The following is a 25,415-nucleotide window of genomic DNA, read 5'->3' as shown; positions in this document are numbered from 1 at the left end:
ATATAGGAAATAAATACTCATGTTTTGAGGATTTCTAAAACTTAATCCTTGTAATTGAAGACAATCCTGCCATTTGTTCAATACAAATGCTTAGTTTAACATTTAGGAACAATCACTGCAACAGTCCATTTTATGATTACTTGATTGTAAACTAGTCACCAACCACAGATACCATCTGATACCTCCTACTTTACAGATGAAATTTCACTGTTTATATGTAAAAATATACCATATAAAACAAAATTCCACACAGATAACATTTACTTGAACTCTTTTACTGAAAAAACAAAATTAAATTTTAAAACTCCACCTTTTAATTACACAGGCTGCCCTCCTCCAATCTCCCACGCCACTTCCTGTCACTAAGTATTCTATCCTAGCTCTACTACATTATCATTCCCAGTAAGCCAAAGTCCTATTCTCAGTCCCAAATTCTAACAGATGGAAATATAACATACATAAATATGGTCCCTGTGTTAAAAAGTTTGGAAAAAACTTGGAACCTCAAACTTCAAAAATGTAGGAAAAGTTTAGGGCAGCTCACCCAGAAGGATGTCCTAAGTGAGACTAGCCTGACTCCTTTACCTAAAAATATATTTCCGGCATGAAACGCTGTATACCTAAAATTTAGAGCAGGACTTCCCCGGTGGCGACGTGGTTAAGAATCCGCCTGCCAATGCAGGGGACACAGGCTCGAGCCCTGGTCCAGGAAGATCCCACATGCCGCAGGGCAACTAAGCCTGTGCGCCACAACTACTGAGCCTGTGCTCTAGAGCCCGCAAGCCACAGCTAGTGAGCCTGCGTGCCAAACTACTGAAACTCGCATGCCTAGAGCCCGTGCTCTGCAACAAGAGAAGCCACCATAATGAGAAGCCCACACACCACAAAGAACAGTAGCCCCCGTTCGCCGCAACCAGAGAAAGTGCACAGCAACGAACACCCAATGCAGCCAAAAATAAATAAATAAACAATATATTTTAAAAAAAATAATGTCATAAAAAAAATTTAGAGCAATGATTTCCTCTTAAATAGTTCTCCAAACCTCCCACTCTTAAAAGGAACACAATTAAGCTAAAAACAGCTAAAAGTAGAACCACTCTGACTAAACAGTTTCTTAAATGGTTATCATATATACCTATTTTGATGTAAATTGCTGTTAAAGTTTTCTTGAAATGCCAGGCTTTGTTTAGTTGCAAAGAAAACTGACTTGGGGGAAATAAGGGGAGAGAGCACTTGGCTTTTCCCCCCGCATTTTGAAAAACTTCAAAGAAATTGAACAGTGAACAATTATGATTATACACCCATAACCTAGACTCTACAATTAACACTTTGCTGTTACTTACTTTGAGACCTATCAATCTACCTAGCCATCTCTGGCCATCCATCCGTCTTATTTTGATGCATTCCAAAGTAACTGAAGACTCCTAAACACCTCAGCATGTATATCAACTTGAGTTCAACAGTATCTGCTTACTAAGAAGAGAATCAAATTTTATTTCAGGATAAGTGGTCCTGAATATAGCATGGAGCATTTCAGAAACAGAAAAGGCCTCTGGGATGCAGCTCAAGAATAAACAGGCTATGTGCATGAATGTTAACTCACGAACTCCATAGCATCGTTTAGACCAGCAACCCGGAGGTCTGTTGTGAGACAAGTCTCCATGGGTCTCTAGCATTTCTGCACCTTTTGCCAGTTGAGGCCCTGGAGGCTTTCATACAGACTGTCTTTTCAAGGATCTACTACAGTAGATCCTTGTGAACAGTCTTGCATCTGACTGTCAGCATCTCCCTCTTGAGGAGACTGCAGGTTTGTTTACTGTCCAGTGTGATAATGCTCAGGTCCTCCTCTGGAAAAAGGTCAGGCAGGTTTCTGTGCAGCCCATCACAAAAGATTCAGGGGCCCTAGACTCAAGGTTTCTCAGCTATGACGCAAACCCACCAGGTGGGCAGCACCCACCTGCACTGAACCCCTTTGTGTTGCCCCCATGGAATTTGAGGGGCAAAGGAAACCAACACAACTATGAAGTTGCTGCCTGCAGTGCCCTGAGAATAACATCCTTTGTCTCTAAACCCAGGAGTTCCATGTCTTCTACAGCACCTGTAACACTGAAGCAGGCTCACCTTTCAGACTCTCCGGTTCTGGACAAGCTCTGAGTTCTTGGCTATGGGGTACAGATTGAGTTAGTGACCTCGGGAGGATAACAACAGAAAGTGCAATGAACCAAAGCATGCATCGCTGAGGAGAAACAAGGGTGACCATACAACTACCATAGCACAGTGTCCCTACCTCTCTCCCCGCATGTCTCACTTTATTATTTATGTACGTCTTAAATCACCCACTAACTATAAGCTCCCTGAGAAGAAACCGGCTCATCCCTGAATGAACTGGAGCAATGCACACCGGCCTTAACCTGAGTATGGCTGAGCAATCACATGGATTGTTCTTAATCAACATGCAATAACAACAAAAAATATCAGAAGTATGTACGTTCTGCTATGACTCTAGGTATTCATAAATCATTTACCCCAGCATGACATTTTCACTCCTCCATCCTATCTGTACTGAAACAGAATAGGTAAAAATCCTAATGAGGCAGGCTGGATGCTCAGCTCAAATATATAAATAATGTAGCTGTAGTGAAGTCAGTGATGACTGTTTCAATGTTTCCACAGGTGTTAGCAAATTAACGGCTGCATCACTGATTAAACAGCTTTCCAGTAACACAGGGTTATGTTGCTGAATATGTCTTGCTACGTTAACTTAATCACACATCTGAATTATATGCTGTACAGCATACAGAACATCTACTAATAACTCCCTCAGTAATAGTAGCATGGCAGCAACAGTACTAGTAAAAACAGTGATAACAGAAGTTTTTACAATCTAGCCTTTACTGGACACTCACCATGTATCAAGAACTTTGCGTGAATTATGTCACTAACCCTAATAACAAGCCTATGAGGCTGATACTTTTATTACTTATCCTCATTTTACAGATGAGTCAACTCTGAGTCAGAAGTTAGAATACTTGTCCAAGGTCAGACAAGCACAAAGCCACGGAAGTGGGAAGTCAGGTCTGCCTCCAGAGCCTGAACTCTCATAAATTCTCTATGTATTTTATGCAAATACCTAAGCTCTATTTATTTCCTAATTCATAAGCCATTCCAGGCGGATTTCTGCAGCGTTAAAGCATGAAACTGTAGTCAAATCAGTAATATAAGAAAAAGATTTTTATTGGATATTTTATTGTATTTCCCTTGGTTCCACAGGATGAATATTTCTGGAAACAAGTATCAAACACCAAGAAAACAGTTTTTATGTTTTACATCAAAGAAAGCCCTAAAACATCTTCATTACAAATTTTAAAGATGAAGTTACCTTAATTTATTTACTGTATTTTTTTCCCAAACACACTGAAATCTCAGACTTGAGCGAATGTAAGCTCCATGAAGACTGGGTCTCTGTTCTATTTGCAGCTGTATCCCCAGCTGGACAATCCCTGGCATAGTAGGTACTGAATAAATATTATTGTACAAACATTAGTGTAAAAATAAACAGAAGACCACTTTCCGGGAAACAAAATGAGTCATTTCTATTCAAGATGGTTTAGTTATTAAAGCACTAAACATATCTTTTTATAAGCTTTCATTAACCTTACAAAAGTATGGACCCTGAGATTAATACAAAAGCCAAACTTGCCTATTTTATTTAAATCTTCTACTATTTAAGAAAAGCTCTGATTTCTTAAACCGCTTCACTGCCCTTGTTTATCCACATTACATAATCAACAAAGAATTTCAAAATGTATCATGAAAAAATGTCCAAAATCCACTTAACATAGTAGTGTGTTGTCATTAAAAAAAAAAAAAAAAGTTTTCCCACTCTAGGGGCTTAAAGTTATAGTTAAAAGTAACCAACAGGCAGGAACCATGTCTTTTCTTTCTTTTTCAGCACTTTCAGTTAATACAGCAGTGTTCTGAGCACAAAGTTAAATACTCATCCATCACCTTCCTGCGGGGGGCGGGGGCACGGGGGGGGGGGGCGGTCTGCTATTGATGGTGTACGTACTGACTTTTGTAAAAAGCATAATGCAGTGTGTTGAGTTAGAGGCTCACAATCTAACACCATCAACAAGGGGACTGACCTTGAGCAAATCATGTCACTTCTCCAGCACAGTCTAACCCTCCACTCTAGCTCAGTACACAAAACCATCTCTAAGACTCCTCTCAGCCCTCAAGGTATGTGACATTTATGAACAACTTTACTTACTGCCTTAATTAGAAAACACCTACTACTCCGTGGTAACATGGCCGGTAATTCAATCTTAGATGATCACAGCCTCACTGACATTTTGTATAAAGCTACTAAACATTTTAGAAGTACTTTTTCTGACCTTTTGATGCACAGACTGCTCACTCTGACCTAAACAATCTTTGTGACACAATCCTGAAAACAAGTGGGAGAGAATAAACAACACTGTCTTCACACAGAAATGAAACATTTTGATTTGTAACATTTTTATATAAATCTTATGTCCTTCCACTGTGTAACTTTCTAGAGAAAAATAAGATGTACACACACATAAAAAAATTTTTTTGTCATGCTTGCACTCAGGATTAAACATTAAATATGCTTAAATTAACACCTTTGTTAAAACAGAAATAAGCGTTCCATATCTGAAGAGTTTAGATTACTCTTTAAAATCTAGGTAGGCAGGATGGGAAAGAATAAAAGAGAAATGGATATCTTCGGGAGAACCTGTAATAAATGTTTTTAGCACCATTTACAGATCTAAAGCTCCTGTCAGATTAGAAGCAAAATACTTATAACATGGGAAAATTATCACAATAATATTAACTAAAAAATATAGGATATAAAAGAGTCATACACAGAAAAAATAATCAACTGTTAACAGTGATTATTTAGGGACTTCCCTGGTGGTCCAGTGGTAAGACTCTGTGCTCCCAATGCAGGGGGGCCTGGGTTTGACCTCTGGTCAGGGAACTAGATCCCGCATGCATGCCGCAACTAAGAGTTCACATGCCACAACTAAGAAGTCTGTATGCCGCAACTAAGACCTGGCGCAGCCAATATAAATAAATATATTTTTTAAAAAAGAAACTGGTTATTTATAGGTGGTAGGATTGAGTAATTTTTATTTGCTTTATACTGTTCTATGCTTTTTCAACTTTCTACATTAAGCATTGATTTTATAATCAGAAGGGACTTTTAAACGTGAATTCATATTACCTTAATTTGTTCATAAAACCTTTTATTTTTAAAGTGGGGGGGGTGGGGACTGAAAAGATTCAGAAAAAGCTATCTTTTGAAGGTGCTGTTACTGAGATTTTTGGCAGTGGGAACAGTACTTAGAAAACAAAACCAAGGGATTCATCTTCCCCTATAAGCTATAAAAGTAAAACCTGTTCACAGAGAAAACAAACAGAAAACACACTCCATGATGTAAAGGTGCTCTATACCTTTAAAGGTACAGCAGTCACTCAAATTCATGTCAGATTATCCAAGTACCAAAATAAAAATATGTATGTATATATACACACACACACGTGTAAATATATATGGATGAGTATATATGGAAGTATATAGCTACAAAATAAAAGGCTGTCAAAATGTAGGCCCATAAGAAATCTGTCAATTTATATTACAAACCAGTACTTTAAAGCTCTCTCATATTAACAATTCTTTAACATAACTATTTTTAAAAATGGCCACTGAATCCAATCACATCCTTTAAAAGCTGAAACGTAAGTAACTAAACATCTCATTCATTTAAGCCTGAATTTTGAAAACAGTACCAAATGTTCGCGGTAACTATCCTAGAGAACTCCCCAAATGCCAGAGAAAAGTAGCTAAGCTAACTATGGTATACTGGGACTTCCCTGGTGGCACAGCAGTTAAGAATCCGCCTGCCAATGCAGGGGACACGGATTCGATCCCTGGTCCGGGAAGATCCCACATGCCGCGGAACTACGCCTCTGCACCAAAACTACTGAGCCTGCGCTCTAGAACCCGCGAGCCACAACTACTGAGCCCACGTGCCACAACTACTGCAGCCCGCGTGCCTAGAGCCCATGCCATGCTCCGCAACAAAGAGAAGCCACCGCAATGAGAAGCCCGTGCACCGCAACTAAAGAAAGCCCGTGTGCAGCAATGAAGACCCAATGCAGCCAAAAATAAAATAAAATTTAAAAAAATAAATTCTATGGTATATTAATGACACGGCATTAAAAATGGTATTTATAAAAATTTAAGACATTAGTTGAGGTTATTTTTATAAAGTGAAATATGTGTCACAGTCATAAAGTTGAACACAGTCTCATAAATGTTGAAGTCTAATTTTATTTAAGCAAGGAATTTTATTATGAAGAATAAAATCATACTTAAGCGTTGATTATAAAGATGAAAGCAATCTCAGTGACACAGGACATGAGGTACAGCTGGCCTCACAAAAGGCTGCATTCAAGAGAAACTGATACTGGAACCACAAGACCTCTCTTGCCTGCTTTCCTCTCCCTGTTCTCTCCCAACTGGCTACTTCTGCTTGACATGGCCCAGATCAGCCACTGTCTCCAAGTCTCTGTGACCTTAAAATTCTAAAACCTATCGTGTTTAAAGAGGAGGCTTCAACATTGTGACTAGCCAATCATCAGTATGTCTATATTGGCTGGCCTTGGGCGAGGTGCCCACCACTGAACCCTCCGCACTGTCTGGACGAAGAGGGATCCTGTGAACTTACACGCTGCTTAGACCTACTTGCCTCTAATACAGTCTATGGGCAGGGCCCATTCTCTGAGAAATAAATACCCCAAACTAATCTACCACGCTCTCACAAGAGACCACCAATTGATCCTAACAGTAAGAGCCCAATGAAACTTAACAGATGTATGTACAGTTAGTTATAAATTAGATTTGCTTTCAAACAAACATGATTTTCTACTTGTCTTTATATGCCTTGATTTCTGAACTGCTACGGTATAGTTACAGACTTGTTTTCTATTGACCTTATATAACTGCTTTATTATTAAAAAAAAAAAAAAGACTTCAGCCTGTATAAAAGGCTTAAGTTATTAATAAAAAATAAAACAAAGTATTACAGGTAGGACAAACAAGACTTTTGATATAACCTCTCAAAGTACTGAGTCTAATAACAAAATAATTTTTTTCTCTTACCATTAAAGGCACTGAATGTTCATTGCAGAAATCTTGGAAAACACAGAAAAGTAAAAACGTGAAAACAAAAGCATCCTAAAGTAGAGCTAATGACTGCTAACGTTATTTTCTTTCTGATCTTTTCCCTCACACGTATTACCATAAATGCACTCATACTTACGCAACTTTTCAAGGGAGGGATAAGGCGGTCATCACCAAGCAACTTAACATCACTACAAGTTGGACAACCAGACGTTATCCACACCTGATGTGACACAATTCTATCTATGCAGTATTTTTACCAAAAAAATACTGAAACCTGAATCTTCAAGCCCTTAAATCCAACTCCAAATTTACAGGAACTACATACCAGAAATATCAATATAGGACATTCCGCTGGACAACGACCTGGTCTTTTCAACAAGTAAATGGCATGATAAAAAGGAAGTGGTGGAGGCACTGTTAAGATAAGACGACCTGGATACAACAGCCGCATGCAATGCATAGACTGAACAAACCAACTAAAAACCAGGACTGTAACTGGGAAGATTTCAATAGACAAAATATCAGATTATTGAAGAATTATTTTTGGTTTTATTAAGTGACAATGGTGTCATGATTCTGCAAAGAAAATTACCCTTTTTTTGTTTATTAGAAATGCAAGCTCAGATATTTAAGCTTGAGATGCTAACAGCCAGAATTTGTTTAAAATACTGTGGTAACCCCACCCCCCCAAAAAAACACAGTAAAATACTAATAATCATTAAACTTAAGTATATATGAAATTATTAAATTTAAGAGTATAGAGGTTTCGTTAAGTGTATAAAGGTTTTTATAAATGTTTGAAAGTTTTCATAAGAAATTTTAAACAGAGTAATTTGAGTCACATTTCAGTTATAATAAACCCAGTAAACAAGCATTTGCAAAAATAACCCCCTCTTGCATTTAATTCTTTTTTTAACAAGAATTTTTCTTTAGTAGTTATACAAAATAATATTACATTTTGTGGTCTGTAAAGTTTAATAAACTGGCAAACACGTAATTTTCTTTTAAACCAACTTTTTATGAAAGAAAGTAGGATCCATCCTATATTAACCACTATCTCCTCTGAAAGACAGGAGTTCATTGAAGGGTCGGTCAGTCAAGATAGAAAAGCAACAAGAAAAAGAGAGTCAGGAAGAGCCTCTGAGAAAATAAAAGGGTCCTTGCTAACAAACTCTTCACAGACCATCTGTGTATGGTTAAGGAAGGTCTTAAAGGAAATCTAACAGGTAACTAGTACAGTAAACCAACAACAAAATTACCAACACTAACAATCACAAAATACCAAACTTTGCAGAACTTAACTCAATCAAGGTCTCCCAATTCTTTACATATGTAAAGAGAAAAACTGTTTTTCTTTTGCAGGGAAAAATTGTGTCTTCCTTTTGCACTCAACTGTCATATACATTCACAAACCCTGACAGCCCGACCGCCACCCAAGAAATCACCCAGTCCCACTTCTCACTTAAATGAAAAAGGTGAAGCATAAAGAATGAACAATGTATCTATCGTTAGTCAGCTCTTAACAAAATACCCTTTTCTGTAACTACAAAACTCTGAAAACACAAGTACCTGCAAAGGCAGATGAAAAACCCTACTGAAAAGAGATCCAAGACAGAAAACACGAATTACAGGAGAAATCATCTGAGTCTTACTAGTGCAATCAACACTCACTGGACAATCATCCCATGCCAGATCTTGTTATTATGGACATAAAAATAAATGAGCATATCCTCAAGTACTTTACAGTACAGATTGTGAGAGAAAAGTACGTAAACATAAATACTATACAATGGTGAGTGCTGTAACTGTAGATAAGCACAAGCTTGGATAGTGGCATGAAGAAGGCAGTGACCAAGTGGCCTGGGAAAATCAAAGACAGCACAAGAGGAAGGGGCTCTTGAAGTGGAGAAAGCCTGCCTGACAGGAGGGAGGACAACACTCTGAAAAGAGCATCTGGAGAGGCTTGCAACAGCTGAAAGCATCTGGAGAGATGGTTTCATATAACCAAAGCTACGGCAGAAGAGAAATGAAGAGGCAGGCGGTGGATGTGGAGCTTTGTCAAGTGCATAATGGGAAAATGGTGCAGGTTCTTCAACCCAGGGAGCAACGGTATCAGGTGTGCACTTTTCAAAGGGTAGTTCTTTCTAGCATCCGTGTAGACGACAGGCTGGAGGGAGGGGATGCTAGAGAAAAGGAGACCAGCTGCTGACCAGTAGAGGAAAGAGAGTCACCTGAAGCAAAGAAATTGGCCAAGCCCAGAGCTCTCCCGAGTAACACGCCCGTACCACCAAAGGCCTACGATTCACCTCCTCGTGACAACCCTGAAAGGACCTAAATGTAGCTAACCTGTCCAAGGAGATGAGGACCTTCCTCTCCCACTCCTCCTGGGTAAAACGCACCCGTTCTCATGAGACAGCCAGGGCTTGTTCTCCCCTCTCTCCAGGTGTGTAAGCCAGAAATCAGAGCCTTCAAGACACACTCTCCCAGTGCACACACCTAAGAGACCCCCGGGTCTCACCAGCTTGACGGTCTTTAACTTTCTGCATCTCCAACACCACCCCACAAGCGGTCACCTCTTGCGTGGACAGCAGCAGCTGCCTAATTCATCTCTCCCTCCCATATTACTCCATATTGCTACCAGAAGTGTGTTTCCTTAACTACAAATATGACATCACTCCACTACCTCCACACCTGTACCGTTCTCCCCCTTAACATCAATGTAAAAAACCAGTTTGGGATATGTGCAGTTTGAGATGTCTGAGCAACATTCAAATCCAAATGTCAATAAGTAATTAGTATGTATTCCAAAGGTGATTTTAAGTCTGAATTCAACACAGATTTGGGAGTATACCAATGTGTGCAAAAAGAGAGCAAGGAGGGGAAAGAGAAGCCCTCAAAACAAGGAAGCCTGAACAAGGGAAGTTCAGAGTGAGATAAAGTTGAAACCAAGTCAGAATCTCAGAAACATGAGCATTTAAGAAAAAGGTCACAAATGAGACAGTAAAGAGCAAAGAAGAAAACCAGAAGACAACTGTGTCACAGAAGGCAAAAGAATCGAGTTTTTAAAAAGACGAACTGTCAGTAATGGCAAGTGCCCAAGAGAGGTCAAAGCAGAGAGAAAGTGGCAGTGGTCACTGCAGCAGCCATCAGGAAGCAGGGAGGACAGTGGACAGGAGGAGAGGAACAGGGAGACGGGGAACATGAACTACTTTTCCAAGAAGTCTGACTGCAAAGGAAATGAAGCACAGGAGGGGCAAGTACCACAAGGAGCTGGGAGTCAAGGAAGTATTTTGTTGGCTTATTTGTTTTTAAAATGAAAGACTTAAGTGCATTTTTATGTTTAAAGGAAGAAGCCAGTGGTTGAAAACATGACCGAGAAAATATCTTATGGAACATGGTCTGAGTCATGAAGACTTTTACCTTAACCAGCAAAAATAACAGAACAAATAAGCTTAAATATGAGAAGGGTTTTTCTTTCTCAGAGAAGAAAGTGTGGACGTGTGCCGACGAACAGGTGTAACAAGAGGAGACAGCACATCACGGAAGGGCTTGTATGTCACGCTAAGACTTACGCTTTTATCTGGTGGGCAGTCGAGAGCTCCTTGAAAACTGTTAAGGAACAGAGTAATAAGACAACCATGTCCTATTTGGGGGGGGGGGGAGGGGGGGCCGGAATCACCCCAGGGATTTGATGTAGCCACTGTGAAACAGGAATGATCTGAAATACCTAAAAATGTGCCAAATATCCACCAAGAGGAGGAGTATTCCCCATCCTCACTCAGGCCTCCTCATCGTGATGTGCTGCTATTCAAAGATGCTTTGGCTGACACACTGCAGGTCCCTCGTCACTCAGAGAGCTTAGTTTTCTTTACTGATGTTACTGTTATGGGCCACCTTCAATACAATGATTTTGGTCTATTTTCCTCTTTCTCTGATCATTAGGAGGAAGAATACATTCACAATTTATTTTAGCATTTTCTAAACTTTCTTCTCCAAACTCTCCTCCAGAATTACTAACAGGCTGGAAAAATAAAATGTTGTATAATACAAAGGAAGAAATTTTATAATAGTAAATAAACATTTTAAGGACCCCCCCCAAAAAAGTCTCTCACATGTAATATCAAATTTCAAATCTGAATTCTACGTCAAATTACTGCCAGGGCTTAAAAAACAGAATTTGAAAATATCTACCTCTTTTTCGTTACTAATGCAACAAAAGAACTACTTTAGAATTCATGACATCATTCTAAACGTATTTTCATATAAACAATTGTAGAAAACAATAAACTTCAATAAAATATTGAGGTATGTAGAAACTCTATTAAACTGCTATCTGCTTCTCCACAATTGTGCAAAGTGATGATAATTCATATCAAGATGACTTCGTTATGCATACAACAGAAAAATTCACAACCCAATCTCAGAATGATTAAATGACTCACTCTTGGAGAAACCATCTTAATCAAATGTAAAGTCAAACTAATTCAAATAAACCTACCAGCAGGTGACATTTTGCAAAACTATCCTTTAATAGACTTTTACTTAAACTGAAAATTACGGGTAATTCACGGTAAAGTTAAATGACTTTTTATACCACCATCAAATGAAGCATAAAGAGATTGCTGATTCTAACTGAGTCTCCTCACTTAGTGTTGAACTGCTCTTTGGAATACAGAGAGCTCTCCATCAGAGCAATCTATTTACCTTTGACTAGAAGAGTAACTTTTATTAAGAAGTTCAAATGACACCAAATGTCACCTCCCAATTCATCCTACCCCTCCTCTTTCCCAATCCTCCCCATTACCCCACTTTCAGACCGAAGCACACAGCAACCCACTGGGTATTTAAGTACAAGCCAACCTTCTCTCACATCAGGAAAGGAGCAAACCATTCCCTTGACCAGCCCTCCCCCTTCCCCATTTGAAAGCAAGCTGCTTCCTAAAGCAAGAGGGGAGGAAGGAAGAAGGGGTTTCTTTCCTCATACTTGTTTTGCCTCTGTTACAGCATCTATATGTCTTTTCCATCTAGGAGTTCTTCAAGGGCTGAGATAAAACCTAGCACATTTTACTGTTGTTAATTGTATGCTTACCCCATTAAACCAAACTAACTGTGGACCTTCCCTCTACCTTGCTTACCACTGAATCCCCAAAAGTAAGCTGATACCTGCTGAATAAATTACTCATTGTTGAATACTCTTAATCAAATATAGAGATGGCACAAGGCTTTTTTTTTTTTAAGATTTTTTTTTTTTTGATGTGGACCATTTTTAAAGTCTTTATTGAATTTGTTACAATATTGCTTCTGTTTCATGTTTTTGGCGGTGAGGCACGTGGAAACCTAGCTCCCCGACCAGAGATTGAACCCGCACCCCCTGCGCTGGAAGGTGAAGTTTTAACCACTAGACCACCAAGGAAGTCCCGGCACAAAGCTTTCACTAGTGTTTGCTAAGTAAATGGCCCAAGTGAATGTGTGTCCCTATAAAATTTCCAGTGAAACTCTTTTTTTTTAAAGTCAACTTATGCCCAAACTTTATTATGTCCTGTGAACTACTTTCATCCATAACACAAGAACCTGTTCTATCATCATAGCTAGTAAATCTTCAATACCTGAAATGAGTTAACTATTTAGCAAGTCACTGTGTAGGGTTTTTGGTTGTTTTTTTAACTTGCCTCTTCGCTATTACTAGTCTCTTACTATGGAAACATTACAACTTCTCTAAGCAGAAAGCGTCAAACTCTGCGAACATTTCCTGACCTAAAACTAGTTTTAACGGCATCCAAGTCCCTTATGGCAACACACACAGGTTAACCAGAAGAGAAAACTTCCTCTGTAAACTCAGCCTCCCAAAAAATAAAAGCAAAATACTAAAGTTCTCGGAAGAACCACACACCATAAAGGTTTATACTAAATTCCTCTACCCTAAGATAATAGCTATTTGAGTTAGGTATTATCTAAATCATTACATTCATGATTCCCCAAAAGTTTTTTTTTTTCCTTTCGCCTACAACTATGTAAAATCATGCCGCGCACATAAACTTGCTACAATAAAATGCACTTAGCGCCTCTCAAAATATTAATATTTCGTGGAGTTGTCTTAAAACCGAATCCTTACCCAACAAGCAGCTCACTGACATTTCCATTCAAAGAAATTCGGAAAAGCACTAGAGCTTCCAAAATGAAGGCTTTATACAATACTCCTCTCATAACGTCAGAATACAACATTTTAAAACTCCTAAAGCTATTTAAAGCGTTTCCTATGGAAAGCAATCTGTTTTCCTTTCGGACTCAACCTTGGACTACAACGAGGGATTTGATTTAAGCACTAGAGCGGCCACACATCTCACAGGCTCCGTGCTCGGAAGAGTCCCTGAATTAAGGACAAGATACGAACTCCTGCACAAGCGGATTCGGTCTCCCCGTGACGGGAGCTGGGACGAACCCCGCTTCCCCGCACACCCTCAGCATCCCCAGGAGAAACCCCCCCGAGGAGCTCCCTCGGGCCCCGCAGCCCCAGACTCCATGTGCAGGTGTCGCCCCGGCGCAGGTGTCGCCCGGCGCGGAGGACGTCCGGCCGCCTGTCCCCGCTGACGCAGAGCCCGGCCCGCGGCCGGCCTCCCGCCCCACCGCCCACGTCCGGACCCCGCCCCGGCCCGCGGGCCAAGGACGAGGCCGCCGCCGCAGCGAGGCGCCCGCGCGCCGCAAGATGGCGGCGGGCGCGCGGGGCGGGAGGAGGCAAGGGAACGCGCACCCCCGCGGGCGGGGCCGAGCGCGGGCGGCGGGGGAGGGGGCCCACCGGGCGCGGCCGCCACCCCCCGCCCGCCAGTCCGCCCCTCCCGCCGGCCGCCCCTGCCCACCTTTGAATTTGAGGTCTGTGGGCGGGTCGAGGACCAGGATCTGCTCGTGCTTCGCCATGGCCCCGGAGGCGGACGCCATCGGAGACAGCGCAGAGCGGGGGCGCGCCCGCGGCGGGTCGCTGGCTGCGGGCGGGGGGCGGCGGCGGCGGCGACTGCGGCGCGGCTCGGCCCGACTTGACGCGGGGCCAGCGCTCGGCTCCCGAACCCGACGCCCGCCGCTCTGTCGCCGGCTCGCTGGGCCGCCCGCCCGTCCGCAGCTCCCGGTCTCACAACTGACTCAACCCCACACCAGCCGCCGCGGCCACGCGCACTGCGATCCTCGGCGCCCCACGTGACGCCTCTGCGTGCCTACGTGCGCGCCCCGGCGGCTGCGAGGCCTCGCGCCCGGCCCGCCCTCCACGCCGCCCCGCGCGGCCGGCTGCTGCGCCTGCGCGTTCCCGGCCCGCCGCGCTCCGAGCCCAGCCCAGCTGTCAAGGGAGCGGGTGTCGACGGGGCGGAGCTCAGCTCTGGGGCACCGATGCGGCGCGCACGGCGGGGCGGAAAGGCGCAATCCTCGGTCCCGTTTAGCCGCAGTTAGGGTTGCGAGACTGGAGAACCCGCTACGGCAGCGAATTACCATCTCCCAAGCGGGAATGCCTAATAGCAGAAGGAGGCGTGGTCAGGCTTTGTTGACTACAACTCCCAGCATGCTCCGCGTGGGGCGGGGCCTCTGCCGGAGCTGGTCCCCCTGCGGCGCTGCGCGGTGTTTGCTGGGAGTTGTAGTAGCGGCTGTGGGCGGGCGGGAAGGAGAAGAGTCGGTTGGAGGCAGGGGTGGGGCGCGCCAACACTCATTTTGGTTCCCAGAGGGTGTCTCGTTTGCGCTAAAAAAGAAAAACAGCTTCTGGAGACTGACCCGAGGTTCACCTGGTTAGAAATATAGAAGATGCCCTGTGGAAAACATGCGTGGATCTGTCAGCGTGCTCCCTAATTCTACCCATCCCTCCGTCGGTAGAACTAAATTCTGTGGCTCTCCAGTCCAAGCTCTCCTCCCTCCTGAATTCTCTCCAGTAATGCAAAAGCCGAAGAGGAAACACGCCTCCTTTAAGAAGCAGACGCGTCGTTGGGGATCTGACGAGGCACACGTTATCAAACTGGAAATAAAAGTCAAAATCTACAACGTTTGTTGCCGTTATCTGTTCTTCAGTTTTGATTGATAATGATAAGCCCAAACCAAAACAGTGTCACGTTCACATGTTGGCAACGAATTCCATCTGCAGCATTTACGGTAGCCTGTAGTAAACTGAGTCGAAGGAGAAAAATCCCAACAGCAAAGTTGCTGACCAATCTTTAACGGATTGCCAGGGTAATCGGGGACAAGAACATGAAAAAGATGAATGTGCCGTAACTAAACCGTTACAGTGCTGCTCAAATTCAAATCCCTAGGAAGCACCACGAAACAAAGGACAAATTGATACTGCTGCCATGAAGGAGCAGCCCAGTGGGTCTAGAAAACAAATGAGACAAATGGAACCACGGCCTAGGCGCGGGCACAAAGTCTACGTTCATCACAGCAGTCCAGCCATCCGAGCCCAACTGGGAATAGCTTTCCAGAACAGCCAACCTAGCATTCGTACCAGACTGTGCTAAAGGAGAGCAATGGAAAACCTCGGAGGATGGGAGCGGTTATTAAATAGTTTGAAAAGCTTATTCTAAATTTACGTCTCCTTTGAGTTCCTTTTATTCACAAAATTATCTTAAAATTTCAGTTCTCATTAAAGAATACACAAATTCTATGTTTACCAAAAGAGGCCTTAAGGTTAAAAAAAAAAAGTTTAGGTTGACAATCCCTTCAAGGGATTTGCTCCCACATATGTTTAGTCGTGAACAGACAACCCTAAAGCTGTCACAAACTCCTTTTTTCTTTTCTTTCTTTTTTTTTTTTTACTTGCCTAAGAACTCTTATCCATGGGCAAGTTAGCCTGGCTGGACTGGCTCCTCCACGGCCAGATGGACACTTGTCTTCCCAGCAAGCTAACTGGGAACCCCAGTTAGCAGGCCCAGCATGCTGAGGGCTTTGCCAGTCTCTCCCCTGTGGGGCAATGTTGGCGTGTTCACCGTGAGTTCAGGAGGAAGCCGAAATTGGATGTAGTCCAGTTTCCACGTCTATATCATTCAGAAACCTCTGCCCATTTCACTTTTTCTCTTCACAGTATCGCTTCAAAAATGGTATAGACTCTAAACCTATAAGAATCTACAGATCTGGTGGTCTAAGAATACATGAAACTTCTTTGAAATAATTCGCCTATTACTATTTTAGAGCACAGCATACCCTCATTCAATAGCACACTATTTAAGTGGTTTGTGCTTTGGTATTAATACCTTTCTTCTAACAGTTCCAAGAACTTTACAAACAACACAGCTACTCAGGACAACCTTATAACAATTAGCAAGTGTTACTTTTGTTGTTAAATATGGAAATGAAAACACAGGTGAGAGCATCTTATGTCAGTAAATAGAGGGGGGAGGGAGGTGGGGAAGGGAAGTAGCCCAATTTTCTACTCTGTGCATTTTTGCTCTTCCCAAAGCCACGAAAAATGACACCCAGAAGTTATTAAGGCAACAATTTTAAATGTAATTGACATCTATTGTTTGGAATGGAGAAACAGGGGCCCAATGTTCATTGCTCTTTTTACATTGATTAATGTGGCTACATAAAGATCCCTTAATAAGGTATTAGCAAAAAATATACTCAAGCATATTTCTCTAACTCCCAAGTTTTCATGAGTCTAAGAGGTACAAAGTCCTTGAATATTACTTCAACCTACTTGAATCATCAATAATTTTCACCTTTGCACAGATTATCTTTTGTGCATTTGGCATAATAATAATAATTTAAAAACCACACCAATTTCCAGTATAAATGGTAACAAAGTACAACTACCTGCTTCTCCATAGTTAAATATGTTAACCTTTACTCTAGAGGTGGTCTATAATTATGAATTTGTTTATGATCAATCCTCTGTGTAATTCAACTCAGTAAACATTTAAATGAGCGTACCTTCAGCAGACATTCAGGCAGAAGGATACAGAGTACAGGCTGGGTTCAAGCACCATTTTCTGCTGTGTGGTCATAGCAACTTACTTCACCTCTCTGTGCCTGTTCTACATTTGTAAATTGGGAAGGATAACGAAACCTACAACCGAGGTTTGTTGTGAGAATTAAATGAGTTAATACACACAAAGAGCTTAGAATAGTGTCTTGTTCCAGCACTGTTACCTTATCAATGTTAAATGTTAAATGATTGCTGTGCCCGGCATGTGGGTGATTCAGTGGTGAGCCAGTAAACATGGTCTCTGCCCTTATAAGCTTACATCCAAGCAAGAGAGACGAACATGAAATAGCTCCTTTGCAAGTAGGATTCTGTTCTTGGAATAAGTTCGACCAGTGAGTTACACTCCTGGGATATTTGAAAGTGAGACGGAGGCCGGCTTTCTGCCCCTGTCTGTTTTCTGCCGAGGCAGCCGGGAACCTGGAAGCTTTCTGCAGCAGCGTTCCAGCACTCAGTCACTAGCTTCCTGTATCCAGAGGCGGTGAGTTGTTGCAGGGTCAGCAGGAGCAGCGACTCCTGCTTGAGAGCAGCTTCCAGATCCCTGGGTCAGAGGTAGGACGTGCAGCATGGGAGGGAGCAGCTGCCCTGTGGGGCGGCTCAGTCTGGCCCTGGGAGTCATTCCTGGAAAGCCCGCCTCTCCTCCCCTCCCCACACTGTGTAAGCACCTAATTCCCCCTGTTGCATTGCTTCCTGCCTGTGATAATAGAGGGCTGCGGAGAGGGAGGCGTCAGGGAAGCCAGGAGCGGACCAAGAAGGAGGTCAGTAGTGTAGCAATCTGCTCAGCGGTCCTGCAAGGTGAGGATGGGAAGCCATCCACCCCACGGAGTAAAAGGGGGACCCTGGGGCTACAACGGGAAGGAAACACAGTCACTGCACACAATGGGCTCTTTCTAAAACACATAGATAGGATAGAGAGTGACAACCACCTGAAACATGCAGGAGGTCGGGAAGCATCACAGGGATGCAGTGCTCATGGAAGTGTGGTACGATGGGGGTGCTTGTCGTAGCATATTTGTCAGACTTCCCTGAGAAATAGAGATTCCAAGAGAAAGCAGGTGGAAGCTTCACCAGATAAAATCAAGGCTGGAAGAAGAGTTAGAAAAAAACTTATCCCGGGACTTTTTCTTTGTGTGACTATGTAAAGCAGTTAAAACTATAAGATGAATAATCTTTGTTTATGAAAAATAATTTGAAGAATGTTTTCTCAATTAGTCTGTTATTCTGTAAAAGCAATGTGTGATTATTGTAACAAGTGACACCACCCAAAGGCATATGAATAAAAAGTTTCCTCCTGTATCTCCCAATTTTCACTCCACTTGGAGTGACCAATGCTAACTGCCTCGGTTGTGTACCACTCCCCAACTTTATCCATACTTACGAAAACATAGCTATTTGGCTTTTGCGTTTTTTCATAAGAATTCTTGTAAAATATGTAAAACCATATGCAGTTGCTTTATTCACCTGACAGTATATTATGGATATCTGATCAGGTCAATTGGCAAAGATCTAACTCAGTCTTTTAATAGCTGTATCCATAGAATAGATTACCCTACTATGGTACCATTTGTTCCCTTATTGATGAACATGTAAATTGATCTAGGCTTTTATCACAACAAACAACACTGCAAGAAACATCCTTATACACGCATCCTTATCATAGGATGCTTTTATTTCTGCAGGGAGATGCGCAGTGATGGGACCACTAGATCAAGGCTATTTCCTATTTCGATATATACTGCACACATTTTATCCAAAGGGTTGCAGCCGTTCCCACTTCCATCAGGAACTTATGAGAGTGTCCATCTCCTCTAGCCTCACCAAGTGCTAGACGCTCTTCACACCAGCAACTGAAGAAGGGGCGTGTATAAGTATCCTTGGATTGTTTGGGGCAATAGTTCTGGTCTCCAAAATTGTACACTTTCCTAAATCCATCCTTGTTCATTGAATGCACCTTCTCCTCCTGCTTATTCCATTTTATTTCTCTAGATTACAAAGATCAAAGCACCTGTAAAGCACCAGATTCTTTGCAGTTAATAATGTGTTTTCTCCCACAAATACAGTTATTCCTAAAGGAAACCAACCAAGAAGAAATCCAAGGATGCCTATGAACAATAAATCCACATCTGACCTTATCTGACCCCTTCTAGTCTCCGAACCTATCAAAACCTGGAGTAGACACCGGGTGGAGAGCACACATTTGTTCATCAGCAGACTGGAATCCAGGCTTCATTACTTTTTGCCCTGTTATGCAATTAAACTCATGACCTTATCTATAAAATGGCAACAGTCCAACTTCTATTTAATATTGCCTATGAGTACAAAGTGTTCAGCATGGTGCTTGGCAAATAGTAAGCTTTTACTAAATGATTGTTATATGATAGATCCCACAATTTGATATCACCTTTGAAATATCAGCCATACGTTTATATAAGTTGTTAGACATTTAAATCCACAACCAAATGTTATCTTCTTAATGAGATACTTCATAAACAGAAGAGAGTTTTCTAGGGTTTTCTGAAAATAATGAGCCTTGGTTTCTTTGTATTCATTTATTCCAATTGTTACTTGATGTCTTGTTTGGGACAAAGTGCTCTATCGCACAGGCTCGGGCAGACACAAAGGAAACCAATACTTAATTTCAGTACTGAAGAGGTTGATGGTCTAAATGGACTTAAGCAAGCATCATCCAATGCGTGACGTGCGTTAGGAGAAGGAGCTGAAAAAAATTAACTCTGGGAGAGTTAGGAAGTGCTTCGAGTATATCTGACCATTTCAAGATCATGGCATTTTTTTATGGCCAGGTAAACAGACACACACACACACACACACACACACACTCACCTCTCTAAGATTTTCTACTAGAACCTTTAATTTATTTTCCTAAAGCATTTTTGTTTTTTCTTAAGAACAAAAAAGTTGGAAGCATGGATAAGCAAAATATGGTATACACATACAACAGAATATTACTCAGCTTTGAAAAGGAAATTCTAACACATGCTACAATGCAAATGAATCTTGAAGACATTATGCTAAGTGAAAGAGGCCAGACGCAAAAGAACAAATACTGTATGATTCTTGGGAACCCCTGGCAGTCCAGTGGTTAGGACTCGGCACTTTCACTGCCGAGGGCCGGGGTTCAATCCCTGGTTGGGAAACTAAGATCCCACAAGCCGTGTGGCCAAAAAAGAAAAAAAAAAAAAAAGAAAGCAAATACTGTATGATTCCATTTACTGTAATATATGAGGGACCTAAAGTAATCAAATTTGTAGAGACAGAAAGTAGGATGGTGGTGGCCAGGGGCTGGGGGAGGGGGAGGGGGAGTTAGTGTTTAATGCGTGCAGGGTTTCATTTGAGAAGGTGAAGAAAGTTCCGAAGGTGATGATGGTGACGGTTGCACAGCAATGTGAATGTACTTAATGCCACTGAAATGTGCACTTAAAAACGGTTAAAATGGTAATTTTCGTGTTAGGCATATTTTACCCCAATAAAATAAAAGAATAAAAGCATTGGTTTTGTTTAACACACATGGTTAATCATTTCCATCTGTAACAGTGCTCTGGCTGTCTCCTTCTGCCTCAAGGGCTCTTTTTACCTCACTTTTCCTGGCCATTTTAAACAATATTGGGGATCTGAGCTTAGGCTCACTCCAATTCGGGTTCAATTCCTGGCCTTTCACTTCTAAGGGGATAATACAACTAGTTACCTCCCAGGGTTGTTGTGAAAATTAAATGAGGTGATACTTGTAAATGGTTGAGCACAATACCTGGCACTCGTAAGTGCCCAGTAAATGTCACCATTGCTGTTATTAACTTCATAATTGCTCATTCTTGGGCAGGCATGAATGTCCATTTTGGGCTCCCTTTTTAGACGTTATATAACTTGGGATAACTAGAATCATAACTTTATCTAAAGAAAATAATCAAAAAAATTGAACTGTCACTACTGGAGACTCAATAGCACAATCTGACAAAGAGTTACTCCCAAAGGAATTCTCTTTAGTTCTCCTGTTGAACTTTGTGCTGTCGCCTAAGTCTGGACTATATCTCATCAGCATATTAAGTTCCTAGTCATGAGATTAAAAAATAGAAATATGAATGCGTTTGGGGGGTCACCTTTTAATGCAGATATAAATAAGGACCTGTAGTCCTCAAAGAGTGGTTTACGCCTATAGCCCGAATGAAGGCTGGCTGACCCCAGGATTAAGTACAAACCCAGCCTAGCGGGGCCTGAGCAGTCACCAGTCAGGAACCTGAAAAGTTCATTCTAAACATGGATGTGATGAGTTCACTCACCACAACCAGAGCACCTGCGAGGTGGGTGGGAACCCTAGAGTCACCATTCATTCAAGTCAGTCTGGAGGTATGGCCGGACCCCACTGACCCCCATGGACTCACTCACCTGGAGAGTTTGTACCATGAAACATGTACACCAAGTTCATAGCACAACGTGATAGAGGAAGCATCCAACACTGTAAATGTCCTTAGCACTTTACTTGGTACCATGGCTCTAGCCATTGTCTATTTGTTATATGTTTATTAGCAGTTGAAGCCAAGTATGTAGATTTAATTTTATTCCAATGCAATGACATGGCTATATCACGGAAACTCACTGAGCTGCTTCCTCAGATGGAGGATTTCTTTGGAATTAAAAGGCTCTGAGACAGATGCAAACTGTTATATATAGAATGGATAAACAAGATCCTACTCTATAGCACAGGGAGCTATATTCAATATTCTATGGTAAACCATAATGGAAAAGAATATTTTAAAAAAGAATGTATATATATGTATAACTGAATCACTTTGTTGTACAGCAGAAATTAACACAACATTGTAAATCAACTATATTTCAATTTTTTAAAAAAGGCTCTGAGAAATTTAATTTAGCCTAGCCTCAGTGGTTCACAAGATTTTACTTCCTTACAGATGTGATTTTAAAAAACTACTGGAACCCTTGAAAACACACACGCATGGCTTATCTTTCTCACACGCTCTTTACTTCCCCCCACCTCCCTTTAAGTGACTGACCCCCAGGGCTGGAGCCTGCTGGCAAAGACAAGTGACACACACATCCGGGCTCCACTGCAGCATCCATCCCCTACTCTGGCCGGTTTCACCTTCAGGACAAGCGAGAGTCAGCAAGCAGGCTGAGCCGTCAGCCAGGCTGCTTCTTCCCCTTTGTCCTGGCCCGGGTGATTTGACAAGCTCAGACAAATAAAACGAACACGTGGCAAACGGGATATACTTATTCCTATTTTTCATCTGGCCGAAGATCAATAGAATCATGAATTTTGAAGAACTGTCAAGCTAAAGAATGGAAGTGAAATCACAATTCAGATGCGAGCTATGGATTTTAATGTGAATGGCTCGTCCTTTAAGTTTCTATAGTTCCATATAAAGTACAGCCTGGCTAATGTGTGGTTTATCACTCATGCATCTTATTAGTTTGGTTCAGTTTCAGAAGAAATACATTAAGGTGAAATTAGACTGTGCCTGCCCAGACGACCTAGTAATCGTGGAAATGAGTACATAAATTCCAGAATTTATATTTACATATAAATTACTGCATGTTAGCAGTGTAGTAAATGATGCTTTGTCCCTGATTGTACATTCTCTTTTATGAAACCATGAGATGCCAATTACACACTCAGGGCCCGAGAAAATGACTGTCAGGTGGACGTGTGGCCATAAGGGGCCAACTGTAAGGCACCCTTTAGCCAGGACTCTGAGGTGGGGAAGGGGTGAGGGGCACACACAGGTGGCATTTCAGATCTCCGGTATCCATGTCAGCTGAGACTGGCCCAACAACCCTAGAAAAGTCTGGGTACCTCCTTCTCCCTATTGTATAGTGACCCGAGTCAATGGCCAGAGGTCCCTCTGGGCAGTCCTGAGGGAATCGCACAGTGTTTCTTTCCTTCCTCCTAGGGACTTAGCCATCTCTTCTACCAGTGGATTCTGAACTGAGCACAGGAACGTGGCTTTCTATTGGGGCAGCTCCCCTCGGCTAACTGCTCCTCTGTTCCCGCACGTACCCTTTCTTTCACCCATGTAGGGTGAAGTCCCAGAAATGCCTTCTGTTCGAACACCACCTTGCAATCTCCTATTTTCCTATAGCTTTGTTTGCCTTCCAATGAATGTGTTAATGAACACTTATAGGTCATCTTTCCGAATGGATAAAGTAGATGTGGTACATATATACAATGGAACACCACTCAGCCATAAAAAAGAATAAAATAATGTCATTTGCAGCAACATGGCTGGACCTAGAGATTATCATACTAAGTGAAGTAAGTCAGACAGAGAAAGACAAACTCCATATGATATCACTTATATGTGGAATCTAAAATATGACACAAATGAACTTATCTACGAAACAGACTCTCAGACATAGAGAACAAATGTGTTGTTGCCAAGGGGGAGGGGAGGTGAGGGAGGGAAGGGTTGGGAGTTTGGGATTAGCAGATGCAAACTATTATATATACGATGGATAAATAACAGTGTCCTACTGTATAGAACAGGGAACTATATTCGATATTCTGTGGTAAACCATAATGGAAAAGAATATATATATATATATATACACATATATATATATATAAATATAAATGAATCACTTTGCTGTACAGCAGAAACTAATACATTCTAAATCAACTACACTTGAATAAAATTAATTTTTAAAAAAACCTTAAAATCTCCTTGTCAAAAAAAAATATTCATAGGTCATCTTTCACGTGTGATCCGGGATATTGACCAGCCTCTTTGTTCAGAAAACTGGTGTAAAGAAAGAGAAATACAGTAAAACACACAATTGTTTTTTGCATGCAATGGTTTATAGATTATGAAAAAAATAACAAACATGTCCATGCTACCTGATCCTATGATGATTGAGAAAATTAAAATATGTGTGTGAATAATATTCTCATCACTGGACAGAATACAAACTTCTAAGACCATTAAAGAAAACATCATATTAGAAATGCTTATTACATATGCATTGCCCTTAAGTGTATCCTAACACCGACCTATCATTGCTATTTTATGTTTATGCATCTTTTGCAAAAATATTTTATTCATTAGTGTATTAGTTTCCTGTGGCTGCAGTAACAAATTACCACTAAGTGTTGCTTGAAACAACAGATGTTTATTCCCGAGCTCTGGAGGCCAGAAGTCCAAAATCAAGGTGTGGGCAGGGCTGCACTCCCTCTGGAGATTCTAGAGGAGAATCTGTTCTTTAATTCTTTCAACTTCCGGTGGCTGCTGGCAGTCCTTGCCTTGGGGCCCCATCACTCCAATCTCTGCCACCATCTTCACATGGCCTTCTCTTCTGTGTGTGTGTGTGTGTGTGTGCGTGTGTGTGTGTGTGTGTGTGTGTTGAGTCTTCTTCTACCTCTCTCGCATAAGGCCACTGTGAAGGCCTTTAGGGTTCACCCAGATAATCCAGGGTTATCTCTTCATTTCAATATTCTTAACTTAATCGCATCTGCAAAGACTCTTTTTCCAAATAAGGTAACATTTACAGATTCCTGGGGTTGGGACCTAATGTCTTTGGAGCCACCATTCAGTCCACTAGAGTTAGTACTAATAAACTTCACATCAACTTACAAATTTGGTTAAAATCGTCTCTGACAGATAACCCAATGTAGAGAAATGTAATAACATGAAGAGGTGACAATATAATTACCACTAATTGAAAATATAAAAGACATTCAATCAACAGATTGTTTTACATAATGTGAAAATTATTTCCCTGCCTCTAATTCCCTTAAAAATATAACTGAGGCATAGTGAAAAATAGTATTTACCTAAATTATGTGTAAATTTGCCAGTGATTATTATACATATCCAGGTGTCTCTCTTTTCTTTAAATAATAAGGTTGAAAATGATCAAAAGTTGAAGTACATAGGATGCCCAAGGCAGACTCAGACCCCGAAGCTCATTCTTTTTCCCTACACATTAGTAAACTATGTTTTGTCTTTAATCAAGGGACAGCAAACCCCATCACAGGATTAAACATCTTGTATTTCAGATGGATTTTTGGCCATCCATCCTATTATTTAATTTAGAGTGAGATTGGTAAACATAATCTAGTTACAGCCATCCAGTTTCTCAAATTTTCATAAGCAATACAATTTCAGATTTCTGGTGTAGCCCCATGATCTACTTAAGAAATCGTAAGTGTAAGTGCAATAGCGAGGGCAGCACTCAAATGCCAAGATCTTGTCCATCCTGACTCCGACCCCTGAAACCAGGGTGACC

General features: G+C 41.6%; 1 protein-coding gene across 4 annotated transcripts in view; it reads right to left on the bottom strand.

The window, feature by feature from the left end:
* Nucleotides 1–14,365, bottom strand: part of VAPA (VAMP associated protein A) — a 37,118-nt gene extending 22,753 nt beyond the window's left edge. Inside the window, exon 1 of one of the 4 annotated variants that reach the window (XM_082418528.1) lies at nt 14,071–14,365. In XM_082418528.1, coding sequence (XP_082274654.1) covers nt 14,071–14,149 — 79 coding nt within the window. In that variant the 5' untranslated portion in view covers nt 14,150–14,365. Of the gene's footprint in view, nt 1–10,966; nt 11,004–14,070 lie in introns of those variants that run through there. The other 3 variants (XM_082418529.1, XM_082418530.1, XM_082418531.1) reach the window with 3 other exon arrangements.
* Nucleotides 14,366–25,415: the final 11,050 nt, after the last annotated feature.

Source organism: Balaenoptera physalus (assembly GCF_965194825.1).
Source record: "Balaenoptera physalus genome assembly, chromosome: 12".
NCBI classification, from domain to species: domain Eukaryota; kingdom Metazoa; phylum Chordata; class Mammalia; order Artiodactyla; family Balaenopteridae; genus Balaenoptera; species Balaenoptera physalus.
This window is presented reverse-complemented; position numbering and strand designations above follow the sequence as displayed.